Source organism: Salvelinus alpinus, chromosome 3 (assembly GCF_045679555.1).
Source record: "Salvelinus alpinus chromosome 3, SLU_Salpinus.1, whole genome shotgun sequence".
NCBI classification, from domain to species: Eukaryota; Metazoa; Chordata; class Actinopteri; order Salmoniformes; family Salmonidae; genus Salvelinus; species Salvelinus alpinus.
Window position 1 is genome coordinate 109272938 of NC_092088.1, and position 24769 is coordinate 109297706.

The following is a 24769-nucleotide window of genomic DNA, read 5'->3' on the forward strand; positions in this document are numbered from 1 at the left end:
TAATGTAGTGTAATAATGGCTGTATTGTCTGTATTACTATAATAATGTAGTGTAGTAATGGCTGTATTGTCTGTATTACTATAATAATGTGGTGTAATAATGGCTGTATTGTCTGTATTACTATAATAATGTAGTGTAGTAATGGCTGTATTGTCTGTATTACTATAATAATGTACTGTAATAATGGCTGTATTGTCTGTATTACTATAATAATGGCTGTATTGTCTGTATTACTATAATAATGTATTGTAGTAATGGCTGTATTTTCTGTATTACTATAATAATGGCTGTATTGTCTGTATTACTGACTAACCAGTATGCCGTGTGTCTCCTGTAGAATGGTTTCACTCCTCTGTACATGGCTGTATTGTCTGTATTACTATAATAGTGTACTGTAGTAATGGCTGTATTGTCTGTATTACTATAATAATGTACTGTAGTAATGGCTGTATTGTCTGTATTACTATAATAATGGCTGTATTGTCTGTATTACTATAATAATGGCTGTGTTGTCTGTATTACTATAATAATGTAGTGTAGTAATGGCTGTATTGTCTGTATTACTATAATAATGGCTGTATTGTCTGTATTACTATAATAATGTAGTGTAATAATGGCTGTATTGTCTGTATTACTATAATAATGTAGTGTAGTAATGGCTGTATTGTCTGTATTACTATAATAATGTGGTGTAATAATGGCTGTATTGTCTGTATTACTATAATAATGTAGTGTAGTAATGGCTGTATTGTCTGTATTACTATAATAATGTACTGTAATAATGGCTGTATTGTCTGTATTACTATAATAATGTATTGTAGTAATGGCTGTATTGTCTGTATTACTATAATAATGGCTGTATTGTCTGTATTACTATAATAATGTATTGTAGTAATGGCTGTATTGTCTGTATTACTATAATAATGGCTGTATTGTCTGTATTACTGACTAACCAGTATGCCGTGTGTCTCCTGTAGAATGGTTTCACTCCTCTGTACATGGCTCTTTGTCTGTATTACTATAATAGTGTACTGTAGTAATGGCTGTATTGTCTGTATTACTATAATAATGTACTGTAGTAATGGCTGTATTGTCTGTATTACTATAATAATGTACTGTAGTAATGGCTGTATTGTCTGTATTACTATAATAATGTACTGTAGTAATGTCTGTATTGTCTGTATTACTGTAATAATGTACTGTAGTAATGGCTGTATTGTCTGTATTACTATAATAACGTACTGTAGTAATGGCTGTATTGTCTGTATTACTATAATAGTGTACTTAAGTAATGGCTGTATTGTCTGTATTACTATAATAATGTACTGTAGTAATGGCTGTATTGTCTGTATTACTGTAATAATGTACTGTAGTAATGGCTGTATTGTCTGTATTACTATAATAGTGTACTGTAGTAATGGCTGTATTGTCTGTATTACTATAATAATGTACTGTAGTAATGGCTGTATTGTCTGTATTACTATAATAACGTACTGTAGTAATGGCTGTATTGTCTGTATTACTATAATAATGGGTGTATTGTCTGTATTACTATAATAATGTCTGTATTGTCTGTATTACTATAATAATGTAGTGTAGTAATGGCTGTATTGTCTGTATTACTATAATAATGTCTGTATTGTCTGTATTACTATAATAATGGCTGTATTGTCTGTATTACTATAATAATGGCTGTATTGTCTGTATCTGTGTGTCTCCTGTAGAATGGCTTCACTCCTCTGTACATGGCTGCTCAGGAGAATCATCAGAAGGTGGTCAGATACCTGCTGGACCACGGCTCCACCCAGGGCATCGCTACAGAGGTCAGTATCCTTCCACTCTTCTTCATACTAACTCATGGCTCCACACAGGGCATGGGGGCTGTATACTAGTGATATTAAACCATGGGGGTGTATAATAGTGATATTAAACCATGTTGCTGTATAGTAGTGATATTAAACAATGGGGGCTGTATAATAGTGATATTAAACCATGTTGCTGTATAGTAGTGATATTAAACCATGGGGGCTGTATAATAGTGATATTAAACCATGGTGCTGTATAATAGTGATATTAAACCATGTTGCTGTATAGTAGTGATATTAAACAATGGGGGCTGTATAATAGTGATATTAAACCATGGGGGTTGTATAATAGTGATATTAAACAATGGGGGGCTGTATAGTAGTGATATTAAACCATGGGGGCTGTATAGTGGTGATATTAAACCATGGGGGCTGTATAATAGTGATATTAAACCATGGGACTGTATAATAGTGATATTAAACCATGGGGCTGTATAATAGTGATATTAAACTATGGTGGTGTATAATAGTGATATTAAACAATGGGGGCTGTATAATAGTGATATTAAACCATGGAGGCTGTATAATAGTGATATTAAACCATGGGGGCTGTATAATAGTGATATTAAACCATGGGGCTGTATAATAGTGATATTAAACCATGGGGACTGTATAATAGTGATATTAAACCATGGGGACTGTATAATAGTGATATTAAACCATGGGGGCTGTATAGTAGTGATATTAAACCATGGGGGCTGTATAATAGTGATATTAAACCATGGGGACTGTATAATAGTGATATTAAACCATGGGGCTGTATAATAGTGATATTAAACCATGGAGGCTGTATAGTAGTGATATTAAACCATGGGGGCTGTATAATAGTGATATTAAACCATGGGGGCTGTATAATAGTGATATTAAACCATGGGGACTGTATAATAGTGATATTAAACCATGGGGCTGTATAATAGTGATATTAAACCATGGGGACTGTATAATAGTGATATTAAACCATGGGGGCTGTATAATAGTGATATTAAACCATGGAGGCTGTATAATAGTGATATTAAACCATGGGGGCTGTATAATAGTGATATTAAACCATGGGGGCTGTATAATAGTGATATTAAACCATGGGGGCTGTATAATAGTGATATTAAACCATGGGGCTGTATAGTAGTGATATTAAACCATGGGGGCTGTATAATAGTGATATTAAACCATGGGGGCTGTATAGTAGTGATATTAAACCATGGGGGCTGTATAATAGTGATATTAAACCATGGTGCTGTATAGTAGTGATATTAAACCATGTCATGGCTGTTTAGTAGTGATATTAAACCATGGGGGCTGTATAATAGTGATATTAAACCATGGTGCTGTATAGTAGTGATATTAAACCATGGGGGGTTGTATAATAGTGATATTAAACCATGAGGGCTGTATAGTAGTGATATTAAACCATGGGGGGTTGTATAATAGTGATATTAAACCATGAGGGCTGTATAGTAGTGATATTAAACCATGAGGGCTGTATAGTAGTGATATTAAACCATGTTGCTGTATAATAGTGATATTAAACCATGAGGGCTGTATAATAGTGATAGCGGTGGTGTTACAGTATGGTATGGTATATATAGTGACTGTTATCTCTGCTGTAGGATGGCTTCACCCCCCTGGCGGTGGTGTTACAGTATGGTATAGTAGATATAGTGACTGTTATCTCTGCTGTAGGATGGCTTCACCCCCCTGGTGGTGGTGTTACAGTATGGTATAGTATATATAGTGACTGTTATCTCTGCTGTAGGATGGCTTCACCCCCCTGGGGGTGGTGTTACAGTATGGTATAGTATATATAGTGACTGTTATCTCTGCTGTAGGATGGCTTCACCCCCCTGGTGTTACAGTATGGTATAGTATATATACTGACTGTTATCTCTGCTGTAGGATGGCTTCACCCCCCTGGGGGTGGTGTTACAGTATGGTATAGTATATATAGTGACTGTTATCTCTGCTGTAGGATGGCTTCACCCCCCTGGGGGTGGTGTTACAGTATGTTATAGTATATATAGTGACTGTTATCTCTGCTGTAGGATGGCTTCACCCCCCTGGCGGTGGTGTTACAGTATGGTATAGTAGATATAGTGACTGTTATCTCTGCTGTAGGATGGCTTCACCCCCCTGGCGGTGGTGTTACAGTATGGTATAGTATATATAGTGACTGTTATCTCTGCAGTAGGATGGCTTCACCCCCCTGGTGGTGGTGTTACAGTATGGTATAGTATATATAGTGACTGTTGTCTCTGCTGTAGGATGGCTTCACCCCCCTGGCGGTGGCGTTGCAGCAGGGACATGAACAGGTGGTCTCTCTGCTCCTGGAGAATGACACTAAAGGGAAGGTCCGGCTCCCGGCGCTCCACATCGCCGCGCGCAAGGACGATACCAAGGCTGTTGCACTGCTGCTCCAGATCGACCACAACGCAGATGTCGAGTCCAAGGTACCACACAGACAGCGCACCAATCACTAGTCCTTTATCTGCACTCTGACCAGAGGGCTATCCTAGTAATAAGGTTTAAGGAGTTAGCCAGGTAACTTTGGTCAACTCTGAGTTAAACTCGGGATAACCAGTCATACGAATATGGCTGACCTTTTAGTCAGGTACATTTCTATGGCAACAAGTCCTTCAGAAGTAACCTGCTCCAGGGCAGGCTAACTCAGGGATAACTCCACTATCCTGCATTCAGAACTAACCTGCTCCAGGGCAGGCTAACTCAGGGATAACTCCACTATCCTGCATTCAGAACTAACCTGCTCCGGGGCAGGCTAACTCAGGGATCAATCAATCAATCAATTTTATTTTATATAGCCCTTCGTACATCAGCTAATATCTCGAAGTGCTGTACAGACACCCAGCCTAAAACCCCAAACAGCTAGTAATGCAGGTGTAGAAGCACGGTGGCTAGGAAAAACTCCCTAGAAAGGCCAAAACCTAGGAAGAAACCTAGAGAGGAACCAGGCTATGAGGGGTGGCCAGTCCTCTTCTGGCTGTGCCGGGTGGAGATTATAACAGAACTATGCCAAGATGTTCAAAAATGTTCATAAGTGACAAGCATGGTCAAATAATAATCATGAATAATTTTCAGTTGGCTTTTCATAGCCGATCATCAAGAGTTGAAAAACAACAGGTCTGGGACAGGTAGCGGTTCCATAACCGCAGGCAGAACAGCTGAAACTGGAATAGCAGCAAGGCCAGGCGGACTGGGGACAGCAAGGAGTCACCACGGGCGGCAGTCCCGACGCATGGTCCTAGGGCCCAGGTCCTCCGAGAGAAAGAAAGAGAGAAGGAGAAAATTAGAGAGAGCCAAGATTTTCAAAATTTCCATAAATGACAAGCATGGTCAAATAATAATCAGGAATAAATCTCAGTTGGCTTTTCATAGTCGATCATTAAGAGTTGAAAACAGCAGGTCTGGGACAGGTAGGGGTTCCATAACCGCAGGCAGAACAGTTGAAACTGGAATAGCAGCAAGGCCAGGCGGACTGGGGACAGCAAGGAGTCACCACGGCCGGTAGTCCCGACGTATGGTCCTAGGGCTCAGGTCCTCCGAGAGAAAGAAAGAGAGAAGGAGAAAATTAGAGAGAGCCAAGATTTTCAAAATGTTCATAAATGACAAGCATGGTCAAATAATAATCAGGAATAAATCTCAGTTGGCTTTTCATAGCCGATCATTAAGAGTTGAAAACAGCAGGTCTGGGACAGGTAGGGGTTCCGTAACCACAGGCAGAACAGTTGAAACTGGAATAGCAGCAAGGCCAGGCGGACTGGGGACAGCAAGGTGTCATCATGCCCGGTAGTCCTGACGTATGGTCCTAGGGCTCAGGTTCTCAGAGAGAAAGAGAGAACGAGAGAATTAGAGAGAGCATACTTAAATTCACACAGGACACTGGATAAGACAGGAGAAGTACTCCAGGTAACCAACTGACCCTAGCCCCCCGACACAAACTACTGCAGCATAAATACTGGAGGCTGAGACAGGAGCGGTCAGGAGACACTGTGGCCCCATCCGAAGAAACCCCCGGACAGGGCCAAATAGGAAGGATATAACCCCACCCACTTTGCCAAAGCACAGCCCCCGCACCACTAGAGGGAAATCCTCAACCACCAACTTACAATCCTGAGACAAGGCCGAGTATAGCCCACAAAGGTCTCCACCACAGCACAAACCAAGGGGGGGCGCCAACCCAGACAGGAAGATCACGTCAGTAACTCAACCCACTCAAGTGACGCACCCCTCCTAGGGACGGCATGAAAGAGCACCAGCAAGCCAGTGACTCAGCCCCTGTAACAGGGTTAGAGGCAGAGAATCCCAGTGGAGAGAGGGGAACCGGCCTGGCAGAGACAGCAAGGGCGGTTCGTTGCTCCAGAGCCTTTCCGTTCACCTTCACACTCCTGGGCCAGGCTACACTCAATCATATGACCTACTGAAGAGATAAGTCTTCAGTAAAGACTTAAAGGTTGAGACCGAGTCTGCGTCTCTCACATGGGTAGGCAGACTGTTCCATAAAAATGGAGATCTATAGGAGAAAGCCCTGCCTCCCGCTGTTTGCTTAGAAATTCTAGGGACAATTAGGAGGCCTGCGTCTTGTGACCGTAGCGTACGTATTGGTATGTACGGCAGGACCAACTCGGAAAGATAGGTAGGAGCAAGCCCATGTAACGCTTTATAGGTTAACAGTAAAACCTTGAAATCAGCCCTTGCCTTAACAGGAAGCCAGTGTAGGGAAGCTAGCACTGGAGTAATATGATCAAATTTCTTGGTTCTAGTCAGGATTCTAGCAGCTGTATTTAGCACTAACTGAAGTTTATTTAGTGCTTTATCCGGGTAGCCGGAAAGTAGAGCATTGCAGTAGTCTAACCTAGAAGTAACAAATGCATGGATAAATTTTTCTGCATCATTTTTGGACAGAAAATTTCTGATTTTTGCAATGTTACGTAGATGGAAAAAAGCTGTCCTTGAAACAGTCTTGATATGTTCGTCAAAAGAGAGATCAGGGTCAAGAGTAACGCCGAGGTCCTTCACAGTTTTATTTGAGACGACTTTACAACCATCAAGATGAATTGTCAGATTTAACAGAAGATCTCTTTGTTTCTTGGGACCTAGAACAAGCATCTCTGTTTTGTCCGAGTTTAAAAGTAGAACGTTTTCAGCCATCCACTTCCTTATGTCTGAAACACAGGCTTCTAGCGAGGGCAATTTTGGGGCTTCACCATGTTTCATTGAAATGTACAGCTGTGTGTCATCCGCATAGCAGTGAAAGTTAACATTATGTTTTCGAATAACATCCCCAAGAGGTAAAATATATAGTGAAAACAATAGTGGTCCTAAAACGGAACCTTGAGGAACACCGAAATGTACAGTTGATTTGTCAGAGGACAGACCATTCACAGAGACAAACTGATATCTTTCCGACAGGTAAGATCTAAACCAGGCCAGAACTTGTCCGTGTAGACCAATTTGGGTTTCCAGTCTCTCCAAAAGAATGTGGTGATCGATGGTGTCAAAGGCAGCACTAAGGTCTAGTAGCACGAGGACAGATGCAGAGCCTCGGTCTGACGCCATTAAAAGGTCATTTACCACCTTCACAAGTGCAGTCTCAGTGCTATGATGGGGTCTAAAACCAGACTGAAGCATTTCGTATACATTATTTGTCTTCAGAAAGGCAGTGAGTTGCTGCGCAACAGCTTTTTCTAAAATCTTTTTTGAGAAATGGAAGATTCGATATAGGCCGATAGTTTTTTATATTTTCCGGGTCAAGGTTTGGCTTTTTCAAGAGAGGCTTTATCACTGCCACTTTTAGTGAGTTTGGTACACATCCGGTGGATAGAGAGCTGTTTATTATGTTCAACATAGGAGGGCCAAGCACAGGAAGCAGCTCCTTCAGCAGTTTAGTAGGAATAGGATCCAGTATGCAGCTTGAAGGTTTAGAGGCCATGATTATTTTCATCATTGTGTCAAGAGATATAGTACTAAAACACTTAAGTGTCTCTCCCGATCCCAGGCCCTCGCAGAGCTGTGCAGATCCAGGACAGCTAAGCCCTGGAGGAATACGCAGATTCAAAGAGGAGTCCGTAATTTGCTTTCTAATGGTCATGATCTTTTCCTCAAAGAAGTTCATGAATTTATTACTGCTGAAGTGAAAGCCATCCTCTCTTGGGGAATGCTGCTTTTTAGTTAGTTTCGCAACAGTATCAAAAAGAAATTTTGGATTGTTCTTATTTTCCTCGATTAAGTTGGAAAAGTAGGATGAGCGAGCAGCAGTGAGGGCTCTTCGGTACTGCACGGTACTGTCTTTCCAAGCTAGTCGGAAGACTTCCAGTTTGGTGTGGCGCCATTTCCGTTCCAATTTCCTGGAAGCTTGCTTCAAAGCTCGGGTATTTTCTGTATACCAGGGAGCTAGTTTCTTATGACAAATGTTTTTCGTTTTTAGGGGTGCAACTGCATCTAGGGTATTGCGCAAGGTTAAATTGAGTTCCTCAGTTAGGTGGTTAACTGATTTTTGTCCTCTGACGTCCTTGGGTAGGCAGAAGGAGTCTGGAAGGGCATCAAGGAATTTTTGTGTTGTCTGAGAATTTATAGCACGACTTTTGATGCTCCTTGGTTGGGGTCTGAGCAGATTATTTGTTGCGATTGCAAACGTAATAAAATGGTGGTCCGATAGTCCAGGATTATGTGGAAAAACATTAAGATCTACAACATTTATTCCATGGGACAAAACTAGGTCCAGAGTATGACTGTGGCAGTGAGTAGGTCCAGAGACATGTTGGACAAAACCCACTGAGTCGATAATGGCTCCGAAAGACTTTTGGAGTGGGTCTGTGGACTTCTCCATGTGAATATTAAAATCACCAAAAATTAGAATATGATCTGCTATGACTACAAGGTCTGATAGGAATTCAGGAAACTCAGAGAGGAACGCTGTATATGGCCCAGGAGGCCTGTAAACAGTAGCTATAAAAAGTGATTGAGTAGGCTGCATAGATTTCATGACTAGAAGCTCAAAAGACGAAAACGCCATTTTTTTTTTTGTAAATTGAAATTTGCTATCGTAAATGTTAGCAACACCTCCGCCTTTGCGGGATGCACGGGGGATATGGTCACTAGTGTAACCAGGAGGTGAGGCCTCATTTAACACAGTAAATTCATCAGGCTTAAGCCATGTTTCAGTCAGGCCAATCACATCAAGATTATGATCAGTGATTAGTTCATTGACTATGACTGCCTTTGAAGTGAGGGATCTAACATTAAGTAACCCTATTTTGAGATGTGAGGTATCACGATCTCTTTCAATGATGGCAGGAATGGAGGAGGTCTTTATCCTAATAAGATTGCTAAGGCGAACACCGCCATGTTTAGTTTTGCCCAACCTAGGTCGAGGCACAGACACAGTCTCAATGGGTATGGCTGAGCTGACTACACTGACTGTGCTATTGGCAGACTCCACTAAGCTGGCAGGTTGGCTAACAGCCTGCTGCCTGGCCTGCACCCTATTTCATTGTGGGGCTAGAGGAGTTAGAGCCCTGTCTATGTTGGTAGATAAGATGAGAGCACCCCTCCAGCTAGGATGGAGTCCGTCACTCCTCAGCAGGTCAGGCTTGGTCCTGTTTGTGGGTGAGTCCCAGAAAGAGGGCCAATTATCTACAAATTCTATCTTTTGGGAGGGGCAGAAAACAGTTTTCAACCAGCGATTGAGTGCTGAGACTCTGCTGTAGAGCTCGTCACTCCCCCTAACTGGGAGGGGGCCAGAGACAATTACTCGATGCCGACACATCTTTCTAGCTGATTTACACGCTGAAGCTATGTTGCACTTGGTGACCTCTGACTGTTTCATCCTAACATCGTTGGTGCCGACGTGGATAACAATATCTCTATACTCTCTACACTCGCCAGATTTAGCTTTAGCCAGCACCATCTTTAGATTAGCCTTAACGTCGGTAGCCCTGCCCCCTGGTAAACAGTGTATGATCGCTGGGTGATTCGCTTTAAGTCTAATACTGCGGGTAATGGAGTCGCCAATGACTAGGGTTTTCAATTTGTCAGAGCTAATGGTGGGAGCCTTCGGCGTCTCAGACCCCGTAACGGGAGGAGTAGAGACAAGAGAAGACTCAGACTCAGACTCGCTACATAATGGGGAGAACCGGTTGAAAGTTTCTGTCGGCTGAATGAGCGACACCGGTTGAGCATTCCTACAGCATTTCCCTCCAGAAGCCATGAGAAAGTTGTCCGGCTGCGGGGACTGTGCGGGGGGATTTATACTAACGTTACTATCTGTACTTACTGGTGGCACAGACGCTGTTTCTTCCTTTCCTACACTGAAATTACCCTTGCCTAACGATTGCGTCTGAAGCTGGGCTTGTAGCACAGCTATTCTCGCCGTAAGGCGATCGTTCTCCTGTATATTATGAGTACAGCGACTGCAATTAGAAGACATCATGTTAATGTTACTACTTAGCTTCGGCTGTTGAAGGTGTTGACGAACCATGTCCAGATAAAGCGTCCGGAGTGAAAAAGTTGAATGAGGGAAAAAAGTTGCGATGGAAAAACTAAAAATATAAACGGTAATTAAAAACAAAAACAAAACAAAAAAACGTAAAGTTGTCAGCTAGCAAAGTAAAGTTGGCAGCAAAACGCACAGCAACACGTCTGCAGATTCAACAGGAAGGGATAACTCCACTATCCTGCATTCAGAACTAACCTATTCCAGGGCAGGCTAACTCCACTATCCTGCATTCAGAACAAACCTGCTCCGGGGCAGGCTAACTCAGGGATAACTCCACTATCCTGCATTCACAACTAACCTATTCCAGGGCAGGCTAACTCCACTATCCTGCATTCAGAACTAACCTGCTCCGGGGCAGGCTAACTCAGGGCTAACTCCACTATCCTGCATTCAGAACTAACCTGCTCCAGGGCAGGCTAACTCCACTATCCTGCATTCAGAACTAACCTGCTCCAGGGCAGGATAACTCAGGGCTAACTCCACTATCCTGCATTCAGAACTAACCTGCTTCAGGTCAGGCTAACTCAGGGCTAACTCCACTATCCTGCATTCAGAACTAACTTGCTCCAGGGCAGGCTAACTCAGGGCTAACTCCACTATCCTGTATTCAGAACTAACCTGCTCCAGGGCAGACTAACTCATGGCTAACTCCACTATCCTGTATTCAGAACTAACCTGCTCTGGGGCAGGCTAACTCAGGGCTAACTCCACTATCCTGCACTCAGAACTAACCTGCTCCAGGGCAGGCTAACTCAGGGCTAACTCCACTATCCTGTATTCAGAACTAACCTGCTCCAGGGCAGGCTAACTCAGGGCTAACTCCACTATCCTGCACTCAGAACTAACCTGCTCCAGGGCAGGCTAACTCAGGGCTAACTCCACTATCCTGCATTCAGAACTAACCTGCTCCAGGGCAGGCTAACTCAGGGCTAACTCCACTATCCTGCATTCAGAACTAACCTGCTCCAGGGCAGGCTAACTCAGGACTAACTCCACTATCCTGCATTCAGAACTAACCTGCTCCAGGGCAGGCTAACTCCACTATCCTGCTTTCAGAACTAACCTGCTCCAGGGCAGGCTAACTCAGGGCTAACTCCACTATCCTGCACTCAGAACTAACCTGTTCTGGGGCAGGCTAACTCAGGGCTAACTCCACTATCCTGCATTCAGAACTAACCAGCCTAAACCCTAAACAGCAAGCAATGCAGACGTGGCTAGGAAAAACTCCCTAGAAAGACCGAAACGTAAGAAGATACCTAGAGAGGAACCAGGCTCTGAGTTTGGCCAGTCCTCTTCTGACTGTGCCGGGTGAAGATTATAACAGTACATTGCCAAGATGTTCAAATGTTCATAGATGACCAGCAGGGTCAAATAATAATAATTACAGGGGTTGGTCAGCACCTCAGGAGTAAATGTATTTTAAAATATTAAAATACCTATCACACTATCACACTATTTAGTCATTTATTTTTATTTATTCATATAACCTTTATTTAACTAGGCAAGTCAATTAAGCACAGATTCTTATTTACAATGACGGCCTACCAAAAGGCAAAAGGCCTCCTGCGGGGATGGAGGCCTGGGATAAAAACAATAAAAATATAGGACAAAACACAATCACTGTATGTGTCATACAAAAGTTACATTAAGTTAATGCATTCTGTCATTACTAGGGATGGCAAGTAGCCTCGTGGTTAGAGTGTTGGGCCACTAACCAAAAGGTTGCTGGCTTGAATCCCCGAGCTGACAAGGTATAAATCTGTCGTTCTGCCCCTGGACAAGGCAGTTAACCCACTGTTCCCCGGTAGACCGTCATTGTAAATACGATTTTTTTCTTCACTGACTTGCCTCGTAAAATAAAGGTTAAATAAAATAAAAATTATTACGATACAATTATTTTATTGACAGGAGTGGGAAAAAAGGTGCTCAGTCATTAACGATAAGTAATAAAATAAAGACGTCTCTTCTGAAAGCCTTTTTCACACGCCTGCTGAATTAGCAAAATAACTTTTCTTTCATTTTGATTTCGGCACAAATGAAAATGTGGCACTGACTCACCCATGGATTGATGTTTCAGCCTCAATGAAGAGTTGGGCATTTCAACTCTCCATGTGTGACACGTAGTTACAAGCCTGCTACAGTTAGCAGCAGGCGGACAAGCAATATCCACCGTCGAAGCCTGACATGGAATGTGAAGCTAACTGAAGCTGGTTAGCTTTAGAAACCCCTGAGTTGATAAAGCTTTCTTCATAGGATACCCCTCTGGCCTCACTGTGGTTGTTGTAGCTGTAGTTATTGGGAACTTGGAGGTGCAGAGTTCTGATGTTACTGTCGTAGTATAATTTGACTCTGTAGATGTTCTATAATATCAGTATACTGGCAAAAGTAGTACCCTGTGTTACTGTCTGTGGTGTTAATGTTGTGTACCTGACCGTTATCCTGACTGGTATGTTGTTATCATGACTCTTCCCACCATCGTACAGCATGGTGCAGCCATAGTGTCGTTGTGATGCACTAACCTCCCATTCTCTCCTCTCTTCACCTCTCGCTGGTGTTGCTCTCCCTAGATGATGGTGAATAGGACCACAGAGGTATATTTGGATCTCCTCTACACACTCAGCACTCACAGCCCACCACCTCACACCCTGCTGCTAACTGCTAACTGCTAACTGCTGCCTCATCTCTCCTCCCTGTTCCTGCATTGCTTCTTCTGTTATTTTATTTACTGTCTGTCTTGGTTCTTTCCAGAAGGGACTAGAAAGTAGCATGACCTCCGACCTCAATGTACTGACAACATGGACTGACGGTCTCTACAGCTGAGGGGCTGGCTTCCTTTATCCAGTCTCATAAAACCCTTAAGAACCTGGTTAACACTTCAACCGCCAATGGCCACTGACATTTAATTTAGTCAATAAAAGGTATCGCCCCGCTCCTCAAAAAAAAAATGTTATTTGTCACCTACACGTGTTTAGAAGATGTTATTGCGGGTGTAGCGTAATGCTTGTGTTTACTTGTCAATGTTTTTCTCGGAAGCTACCCGGGAACATATCACAGTCCGCGTGATCAAACTATCTTGAAGCGTGGATTCTGATTGGTCAGAGCAGCATTGAATAGTCCTTAGCACAGGTACTCCCTTTTTGAGTTTCTGCCTATTGGAAGGGAGGAGCAAAATGGAGTCATAATCAGATTTGCTGAAGGGAGGGCCGGGGAGGGCCTTGTAGGCATCCCAGAAGTTGGAGTAGCAGTGGTCGAGGGTTTTAGCAGTGCGAGTACTAGTCAATGTGTAACGTTTTCCTCAAATATTCTTTGTTAAAATCCCCAGCTACAATAAATGCGGCCTCGGGATTTGTGGTTTCCAGTTTTCATAAAGTCTAGTGAAGTTCTTTGAGGGCCGTCGTGGTATCAGCTTGAGGGGGAATATACACGGCTGTGACTATAACCAAAGAGAATTATCTTGGAGGTAATACGGTCGGCATTTGATTGTGAAGTATTCTAGGTTGGGTGAACAAAAGGACTCGAGTTCCTGTGTGTTATCACAATTACACCATGAGTTGTTAATCATGAAACATACACCCCCGCCCTTCTTCCCGGAGAGATATTTATTCCTGTCTGTGCGATGAACTGAGAACCCAACTGGCTGAACGGACTCAGACATTATATCCCGAGAGAGCTATGTTTCCGTGAAAGAGTACATTACAATCCCTGATGTCTCTCTGGAAGGAAATCCTCTCCATGAGCTCGTCAACTTTACTATCCAGAGACTGAACTTTAGCTAGTAACATACTCGGAAGCAGTGTGCATGCCTACTTGAGTCGGACTAAAAGTTCACTCCGAGTACCTCTTTTCCGCCGGAGGTGTTTTGGAACAGCCTCTGGAATCAGTTCAATTGCCCTGGAGGGTATGATCAAAGGATCCAATTCCGGAAAGTCGTATTCCTTGTCGTAATGCTGGTAATGCTGGTGCGTTACCGCCACTCTGATATCCAAAAGCTCTTCCCGGTAGTATGTAATAACACCAAACACTGGCTGAGTTCTGTGATGAGATACTGCAAGACACCATTGGACCCCAGGAAGACTAGCGGTTGCCAAGGTGCCAGCTAATGTGGATCCAAATAAAGAATAAAGGAAGCTATCCCCCAGCAGCAGAGACCCAGTCCACCAGCTAGTCCCTCTCAGTGTCTGCCTTAACATCCCCAGGCTTGTGCATGACCCAGGCAGGAGATCCCAGACACCCTGAGGCAGGCAGGTGTCGGTCAGCAGAAAGCCCCAGCTGCAGCATCAAGTCCTCTACTCTAAATGTGGCTATGCTGCTTTTTCTGTTCCCCAACAGCGAACACAGCTAAACAGGCCTACTGTAGATCACAATTCCACCCAACACTACTGTAGATCACAGTTCCACCCAACACTACTGTAGATCACAGTTCCACCCAACACTACTGTAGATCACAGTTCCACCCAACACTACTGTAGATCACAGTTCCACCCAACACTACTGTAGATCACAGTTCCACCCAACACTACTGTAGATCACAGTTCCACCCAACACTACTGTAGATCACAGTTCCACCCAACACTACTGTAGATCACAGTTCCACCCAACACTACTGTAGATCACAGTTCCACCCAACACTACTGTAGATCACAGTTCCACCCAACACTACTGTAGCTTATAGTCTCGTACAGCATCTGCTTCAGACTACTTGAAGTTAACAACTGATGAACTATAACTCTATGGAGACACCATAGACTAGTGGTAGTTTCTACCATATTTCATTGGACTGGTGGAGACACCATAGACTAGTGGTAGTTTCTACCATATTTCATTGGACTGGTGGAGACACCATAGACTAGTGGTAGTTTCTACCATATTTCATTGGACTGGTGGAGACACCATAGACTAGTGGTAGTTTCTACCATATTTCATTGGACTGGTGGAGACACCATAGACTAGTGGTAGTTTCTACCATATTTCATATACCAGTCATTTACTTTAAAATCAGTGAAGGGAAGTGAACAAGCGCACACTTTGGGAGGAAGGAGATCATTGGGCTGTAGGCAGGGTCTGCAGTGTGTCTGATCAAAGAGCAGTCCCATCTGGCGATGACGGTATGAGGGGCTGCTCTGATTGGTTGTGTTGTGACTGAGTGCTGATGTCATGATGTATCTGTCTTCTAGAGTGGCTTTACTCCGCTGCACATTGCTGCTCACTACGGCAACATCAACGTGGCAACGCTCCTCCTCAACCGCGGTGCGTCCGTGGACTTCAAGGCCAGGGTAAGACTCCTCTAAAACAAGATCAGGGTAAGACTCCTCTAAAACAAGACCAGGGTAAGACTCCTCTGAAACAAGATCAGGGTAAGACTCCTCTGAAACAAGACCTGGGTAAGACTCCTCTGAAACAAGACCAGGGTAAGACTCCTCTAAAACAAGATCAGGGTAAGACTCCTCTGAAACAAGACCTGGGTAAGACTCCTCTGAAACAAGACCAGGGTAAGACTCCTCTGAAACAAGACCAGGGTAAGACTCCTTTAAATCAAGATCAGGGTAAGACTCCTCTGAAACAAGGCCTGGGTAAGACTCCTCTAAAACAAGACCAGGGTAAGACTCCTCTGAAACAAGACCAGGGTAAGACTCCTCTGAAACAAGATCAGGGTAAGACTCCTTTAAATCAAGACCAGGGTAAGACTCCTCTGAAACAAGACCAGGGTAAGACTCCTCTAACACAAGGCCAGGGTAAGACTCCTTTAAAACAAGATCAGGGTCAGACTCCTCTAAAACAAGGCCTGGGTAAGACTCCTCTAAAACAAGATCAGAGTCAGACTCCTCTAAAACAAGACCAGGGTAAGACTCCTCTAAAACAAGACCTGGGTAAGACTCCTCTAACACAAGACCAGGGTAAGACTCCTTTAAAACAAGATCAGGGTCAGACTCCTCTAAAACAAGGCCTGGGTAAGACTCCTCTAAAACAAGGCCTGGGTAAGACTCCTCTAAAACAAGATCAGGGTCAGACTCCTCTAAAACAAGACCAGGGTAAGACTCCTCTAAAACAAGACCAGGGTAAGACTCCTCTAAAACAAGACCTGGGTAAGACTCCTCTAAAACAAGACCAGGGTAAGACTCCTCTAAAACAAGACCAGGGTAAGACTCCTCTAAAACAAGACCTGGGTAAGACTCCTCTAAAACAAGACCAGGGTAAGACTCCTCTAACACAAGGCCAGGGTAAGACTCCTTTAAAACAAGATCAGGGTCAGACTCCTCTAAAACAAGGCCTTGGTAAGACTCCTCTAAAACAAGACCTGGGCAAGACTCCTCTAAAACAAGACCAGGGTCAGACTCCTCTAAAACAAGATCAGGGTAAGACTCCTCTAAAACAAGACCAGAGTAAGACTCCTCTAAAACAAGACCAGGGTAAGACTCCTCTGAAACAAGATCAGGGTAAGACTCCTCTAAAACAAGACTAGGGTCAGTCTCCTCTAAAACAAGACCAGGGTAAAACTCTTCTAAAACAAGATCAGGTTAAGACTCCTCTAAAACAAGATCAGGGTAAGACTCCTCTAAAACAAGGCCTGGGTAAGACTCCTCTAAAACAAGATCAGGTTAAGACTACTAAAACAAGTTATTGGTAAGACTCCTCTGAAACAAGATCAGGGTAAGACTCTTCTAAAACAAGACTAGGGTCAGTCTCCTCTAAAACAAGATCAGGGTCAGTCTCCTCTAAAACAAGACCAGGGTAAGACTCCTCTAAATCCAGATCAGGATAAGACTCCTCTAAATCCAGATCGGGGTAAGACTCCTCTGAAACAAGATCAGGGTAAGACTCCTCTAAAACAAGAGCAGGGTAAGACTCCTCTAAAACAAGATCAGGATAAGACTCCTCTAAAACAAGATCAGGGTAATACTCCTCTAAAACAAGATCGGGGTAAGACTCCTCTAAAACAAGACTAGGGTCAGTTTCCTCTAAAACAAGACTAGGGTCAGTCTCCTCTAAAACAAGACTAGGGTCAGTCTCCTCTAAAACAAGGCCTGGGTAAGACTCATCTGGCCTGTTTCCATCCTGCCCACGTCAAGAATGTGCTCGGGGACCTGAATGTGCAGGGTCATACCCAATAGCCCATTCAGATGTCATTCTACAGCTGCTGGTGTCAGTCTGCACTCCCCCTGCCAAGGCCCTTACACATAGACACACCCTGCCAAGGCTCTCAGTCAGTCATACCTCTGCACTATGAAATATGAGCCTATAGATGTAGATGGAATCTGGCCGCTGTTTGCCAGGACATCCCATAATACTGTCCATCCCAGCATGAAGAAACCGTTTGATTCCAGCTGCTGATGGTATGGAGGCGCTTTACACTAGGACGGGGTAATATGTTATCCTATATCCCTCCACCAATGGTAATATGTTATCGAATATCCCTCCACCAATGGTAATATGTTAAGCTATATCCCTCCACCAATGGTAATATGTTAAGCTATATCCCTCCACCAATGGTGATATGTTATCCTATATCCCTCCACCAGTGGTAATGTGTTATCCTATATCCCTCCACCAATGGTAATATGTTAAGCTATATCCCTCCACCAATGGTAATATGTTAAGCTATATCCCTCCACCAATGGTAATATGTTATCCTATATCCCTCCACCAGTGGTAATGTGTTATGCTATATCCCTCCACCAATGGTAATGTGTTATCCTATATCCCTCCACCAATGGTAATGTGTTATCCTATATCCCTCCACCAATGGTAAAATGTTATCCTATATCCTTCCACCAGTGGTAATATGTTATTCTATATCCCTCCACCAATGGTAATGTGTTATCCTATATCCCTCCACCAATGGTAATGTGTTATCCTATATCCCTCCACCAATGGTAATATGTTATCCTATATCCCTCCACCAGTGGTAATATGTTATCCTATATCCCTCCACCAATGGCAATATGTTATCCTATATCCCTCCACCAGTGGTAATATGTTATCCTATATCCCTCCACCAATGGTAATGTGTTATCCTATATCCCTCCACCAATGGTAATGTGTTATCCTATATCCCTCCACCAGTGGTAATATGTTATCCTATATCCCTCCACCAATGGCAATATGTTATCCTATATCCCTCCACCAATGGCAATATGTTATCCTATATCCCTCCACCAGTGGTAATATGTTATCCTATATCCCTCCACCAATGGCAATATGTTATCCTATATCCCTCCACCAGTGGTAATATGTTATCCTATATCCCTCCACCAATGGTAATGTGTTATCCTATATCCCTCCACCAGTGGTAATATGTTATCCTATATCCCTCCACCAATGGCAATATGTTATCCTATATCCCTCCACCAATGGCAATATGTTATCCTATATCCCTCCACCAATGGTAATATGTTATCCTATATCCCTCCACCAGTGGTAATATGTTATCCTATATCCCTCCACCAATGGTAATGTGTTATTCTATATCCCTCCACCAGTGGTAATATGTTATCCTATATCCCTCCACCAATGGTAATATGTTAAGCTATATCCCTCCACCAATGGTGATAAGTTATCCTATATCCCTCCACCAGTGGTAATATGTTATACTATATCCCTCCACCAATGGTAATATGTTATCCTATATCCCTCCACCAATGGTAATATGTTATCGAATATCCCTCCACCAATGGTAATGTGTTATCCTATATCCCTCCACCAATGGTAATGTGTTATCCTATATCTCTCCACCAGTGGTAATATGTTATCCTATATCCCTCCACCAATGGTAATATGTTATCCTATATCCCTCCACCAGTGGTAATATGTTATCCTATATCCCTCCACCAATGGCAATATGTTATCCTATATCCCTCCACCAGTGGTATTCTGTTATCCTATATCCCTCCACCAATGGTAATGTGTTATCCTATATCCCTCCACCAGTGGTAATATGTTATCCTATATCCCTCCACCAATGGTAATATGTTATCCTATATCCCTCCATCAATGGTAATATGTTATCCTATATCCCTCCACCAGTGGTAATATGTTATCCTATATCCCTCCACCAATGGTAATATGTTAAGCTATATCCCTCCACCAATGGTGATATGTTATCCTATATCCCTCCACCAATGGTAATGTGTTATCCTATATCCCTCCACCAATGGTAATATGTTACCGAATATCCCTCCACCAATGGTAATATGTTATCCTATATCCCTCCACCAGTGGTAATATGTTATACTATATCCCTCCACCAATGGTAATATATTATCCTATATCCCTCCACCAATGGCAATATGTTATCCTATATCCCTCCACCAATGGCAATATGTTATCCTATATCCCTCCACCAGTGGTAATATGTTATCCTATATCCCTCCACCAATGGCAATATGTTATCCTATATCCCTCCACCAGTGGTAATATGTTATCCTATATCCCTCCACCAATGGTAATGTGTTATCCTATATCCCTCCACCAGTGGTAATATGTTATCCTATATCCCTCCACCAATGGCAATATGTTATCCTATATCCCTCCACCAATGGCAATATGTTATCCTATATCCCTCCACCAATGGTAATATGTTATCCTATATCCCTCCACCAGTGGTAATATGTTATCCTATATCCCTCCACCAATGGTAATGTGTTATCCTATATCCCTCCACCAGTGGTAATATGTTATCCTATATCCCTCCACCAATGGTAATATGTTAAGCTATATCCCTCCACCAATGGTGATATGTTATCCTATATCCCTCCACCAGTGGTAATATGTTATACTATATCCCTCCACCAATGGTAATATGTTATCCTATATCCCTCCACCAATGGTAATATGTTATCGAATATCCCTCCACCAATGGTAATATGTTATTCTATATCCCTCCACCAGTGGTAATATGTTATCCTATATCCCTCCACCAATGGTAATATGTTATCCTATATCACTCCACCAATGGTAATATGTTATCCTATATCCCTCCACCAGTGGTAATGTGTTATCCTATATCCCTCCACCAATGGTAATATGTTATCCTATATCCCTCCACCAATGGTAATATGTTATCGAATATCCCTCCACCAATGGTAATATGTTATCCTATATCCCTCCACCAATGGTAATATGTTATCCTATATCCCTCCACCAGTGGTAATGTGTTATCCTATATCCCTCCACCAATGGTAATGTGTTATCCTATATCCCTCCACCAGTGGTAATGTGTTATCCTATATCGCTCCACCAATGGTAATGTGTTATCCTATATCCCTCCACCAGTGGTAATATGTTATCCTATATCCCTCCACCAATGGTGATATGTTATCCTATATCCCTCCACCAATGGTAATGTGTTATCCTATATCCCTCCACCAATGGTGATATGTTATGCTATATCCCTCCACCAATGGTAATGTGTTATCCTATATCCCTCCACCAATGGTAATGTGTTATCCTATATCCCTCCACCAATGGTAATGTGTTATCCTATATCACTGTCCTACAGACACAGTTCACTAACCCAGTACCACAGACTACCTCAGACCTGACTGTCCTACAGACACAGTGTCAACTGACAGTGATACTGTACATTAGGTCGTGTTAAGGGTAACTTCATCGGGTGAAGCTGTTTACAATACACCCAGAACAACTGATAACCTGCTGTTAGTGTCATTCAAAGTACTGTATGTGTAGGTATTAATGTCCAACCTGATGGAAATAATGACTGTACTGTATGTGTAGGTATTAATGTCCAACCTGATGGAAATAATGACCGTACTGTATGTGTAGGTATTAATGTCCAACCTGATGGAAATAATGACCGTACTGTATGTGTAGGTATTAATGTCCAACCTGATGGAAATAATGACTGTACTGTATGTTTAGGTATTAATGTCCAACCTGATGGAAATAATGACTGTACTGTATGTGTAGGTATTAATGTCCAACCTGATGGAAATAATGACTGTACTGTATGTATGACTTGATGTGGTGTCTCCCCTCCTCAGAATGACATCACGCCGCTGCACGTGGCTGCTAAGAGAGGGAATGGCAACATGGTCAAAGTTCTGCTGGAGAGGGGAGGCAAGATAGACGCCAGGACTAAGGTTAGATATACACTATACTACGTTATACAACGGGTGGGTCTCATCCTGAATGCTGATTGGATAAAACAGCATTCCAGCCGGCGTCTATTCCACAAGTTACCACCGGGTAAATCTATGACATTAAAATGTCTATTTACTCTGTTCCATCTGACTGCGCCATCCACTGTCTCCTCAGCCCAGCCAGGCTATTTATAACCTTTATCTCCCCTATAAAAAGCATCTGGACATTATCTCACATTTCTTTTAGACTAACATTTAGTTTTAACAGCGGAGATTTGTATAAACCTCGCTGTCTGTCGCTCCGACATTTTCAACATTGTTTCTATATTCACATTGGATCTCCAGCTGTCCCGTAGTAATGAACGTGTCGGGACGAGACAGACAGGCAGCGTTTCTCAGACAGTCCAGATCATGAATCAGCTGGTATAATTGTTATGGATAAAGGAATGTCCATTGAAAAACAGGTAAAGAACAAAAGGAAGGGCAGCTAGTTTTCAGTCTTTCCAGATTCAGTTTGAAGTGATGGTTTTAGCTGTGTTGTTGGCTCCTCTGAACAACGAGTGAGCAAACGAGTCCCGACGAGTGAGCAAACGAGTCCCGACGAGTGAGCAAACGAGTCCCGACGAGTGAGCAAACGAGTCCCGACGAGAGAGCAAACGAGTCCCGACGAGAGAGCAAACGAGTCCCGACGAGAGAGCAAACGAGTCCCGATGAGAGAGCAAACGAGTCCCGACGAGTGAGCAAATGTCCTATGCCAGGCAAAATCGTACCTCATTAGTTCATTGTTATGGATGTATCCAAATAAATGTCACTAGAAAACAACTTAAACAAATGAAAATGCGGCTACTTTGCTGTTATTCTGGCTGTACTTTTTGACGTGACTGTAATTTAGCCGTAGTTGGCTAGCTAGCAAGCAAGGCATAAGAACGTTGCCAGCCAGAATGGCAATGGAACATTCATCACTTTAGAAGTGTCATTGTGTTTCCAAGTCACTAAATCCTCATCAGTGCCAATTGAGAATGCACTGAGTACAACGCTCAGTCGGACCTCATAGAACTTTCAGTGATGTAGTGACGCAACGTGAAACCTGTGAATACTGAACATCTATGTTTCTGTTTGGATGTATATTATGACATAAAGCCCTGTATGGAAGCTGCTCTTCTCTAGTGTTGTCTCAGTCCCAGATATAACATGGTTGTTGTGACAATAGAAATAGCAAAACTACTGTAAATTATTCATGTTTATTGTTCTACAGGAGGACTGGTCCGTGTTTAGATTCATGTTTATTGTCCTACAGGAGGACTGGTCCGTGGTCAGATTCATGTTTATTGTCCTACAGGAGTACTGGTCCGTGGTCAGATTCATGTTTATTGTCCTACAGGAGGACTGGTCCGTGTTCAGATTCATGTTTATTGTCCTACAGGAGGACTGGTCCGTGTTCAGATTCATGTTTATTGTCCTACAGGAGGACTGGTCCGTGTTTAGATTCATGTTTATTGTTCTACAGGAGGACTGGTCCGTGTTTAGATTCATGTTTATTGTTCTACAGGAGGACTGGTCCGTGGTCAGATTCATGTTTATTGTTCTACAGGAGGACTGGTCCGTGTTCAGATTCATGTTTATTGTCCTACAGGAGGACTGGTCCGTGGTCAGATTCATGTTTATTGTCCTACAGGAGGACTGGTCCGTGGTCAGATTCATGTTTATTGTCCTACAGGAGGACTGGTCCGTGTTCAGATTCATGTTTATTGTCCTACAGGAGGACTGGTCCGTGTTCAGATTCATGTTTATTGTCCTACAGGAGGACTGGTCCGTGTTTAGATTCATGTTTATTGTTCTACAGGAGGACTGGTCCGTGTTCAGATTCATGTTTATTGTCCTACAGGAGGACTGGTCCGTGGTCAGATTCATGTTTATTGTCCTACAGGAGGACTGGTCCGTGTTCAGATTCATGTTTATTGTTCTACAGGAGGACTGGTCCGTGTTCAGATTCATGTTTATTGTCCTACAGGAGGACTGGTCCGTGGTCAGATTCATGTTTATTGTCCTACAGGAGGACTGGTCCGTGGTCAGATTCATGTTTATTGTCCTACAGGAGGACTGGTCCGTGTTTAGATTCATGTTTATTGTCCTACAGGAAGTAAATCTAGCTCACACACAACATACACAAAACATCTAGAAAACCCAGCAGGGAAGAACCAATAGTCAGAGATCCAGTAAGTAACCTGTGTAATACCCTACTTCCCCTTAACCTCTGACCCCAGGATGGTCTGACCCCTCTCCACTGTGGCGCCAGGAGCGGACATGAACAGGTGCTGGAGATGCTGCTAGACAGAGGAGCTCCCATCCTGTCCAAAACTAAGGTACGGTAACTATGGCAATGTCTTTTTCTCTCTGTCCCTGTCCCCCCTCTAAACTGTCTGTCTGTCCCCCTCCAGAACGGTCTGTCTCCCCTCTAAACTGTCTGTCTGTCCCCCTCCAGAACGGTCTGTCTCCCCTCTAAACTGTATGTCTGTCCCCCTCCAGAACGGTCTGTCTCCCCTCTAAACTGTCTGTCTGTCCCCCTCCAGAACGGTCTGTCTCCCCTCTAAACTGTCTCTCTGTCCCCCTCCAGAACGGTCTGTCTCCCCTCCACATGGCCACCCAGGGGGATCATCTGAACTGTGTTCAGCTCCTGCTACACCACGAGGTTCCTGTTGATGATGTCACCAACGACTACCTGACGGCCCTGCATGTCGCCGCCCACTGCGGACACTACAAGGTCGCCAAGGTCATTGTGGACAAGAAGGCCAATCCCAACGCTAAAGCACTGGTAAGCATCAGTCACACTGTGTATTAAAATCCCTGTTAGCTGTTAGCTTAGCTTAAGCTTAGCATTATTTTAGCAATAACTTAGCATTAGCTTTAGCAGTAGCTACTCTTCCTGGGATCCACACTAAATTGGAAACACAGAACAGTGACATGGGAACAGTAACATGCTGACAGTGAAACACAGAACTCTGTTGTTCCCTGGTTCCTGTTAGAAAACCAGTATAATCAGTGTGAAATGCACATCCACTTCCTGTTGTATGGTTCTGTCTCATCCAGTCCACAGCCTCTGAGGCTGACAGTAAAGTGTGTTGGCAGGCAGCAGGGTCAGGGCTAGGGTTGATGGCATCAGGCAGCAGGGTTAGGGCTAGGGTTTATGGCATCAGGCTGCAGGGTCAGGGCTAGGGTTTATGGCATCAGGCAGCAGGGTCAGGGCTAAGGTTTATGGCATCAGGCAGCAGGGTCAGGACTAGGGTTTATGGCATCAGGCAGCA

The 24769-nt window shown here is 43.3% G+C and overlaps 1 protein-coding gene across 45 annotated transcripts in view; it reads left to right on the forward strand.

Annotated features, from left to right (window-relative positions):
- LOC139571681 (ankyrin-3-like) overlaps positions 1–24769 on the forward strand; it is a 408808-nt gene that overhangs the window by 215678 nt on the left and 168361 nt on the right. For 37 of the 45 annotated variants that reach the window (XM_071394781.1, XM_071394785.1, XM_071394780.1 and 34 more), the window contains 7 exons: positions 1725–1823; positions 4124–4309; positions 12939–12962; positions 15546–15644; positions 21369–21467; positions 23732–23830; positions 24082–24279. In XM_071394781.1, coding sequence (XP_071250882.1) covers positions 1725–1823; positions 4124–4309; positions 12939–12962; positions 15546–15644; positions 21369–21467; positions 23732–23830; positions 24082–24279 — 804 coding nt within the window. The remainder of the gene's footprint in view (positions 1–1724; positions 1824–4123; positions 4310–12938; positions 12963–15545; positions 15645–21368; positions 21468–23731; positions 23831–24081; positions 24280–24769) is intronic. The other 8 variants (XM_071394775.1, XM_071394794.1, XM_071394790.1 and 5 more) reach the window with 1 other exon arrangement.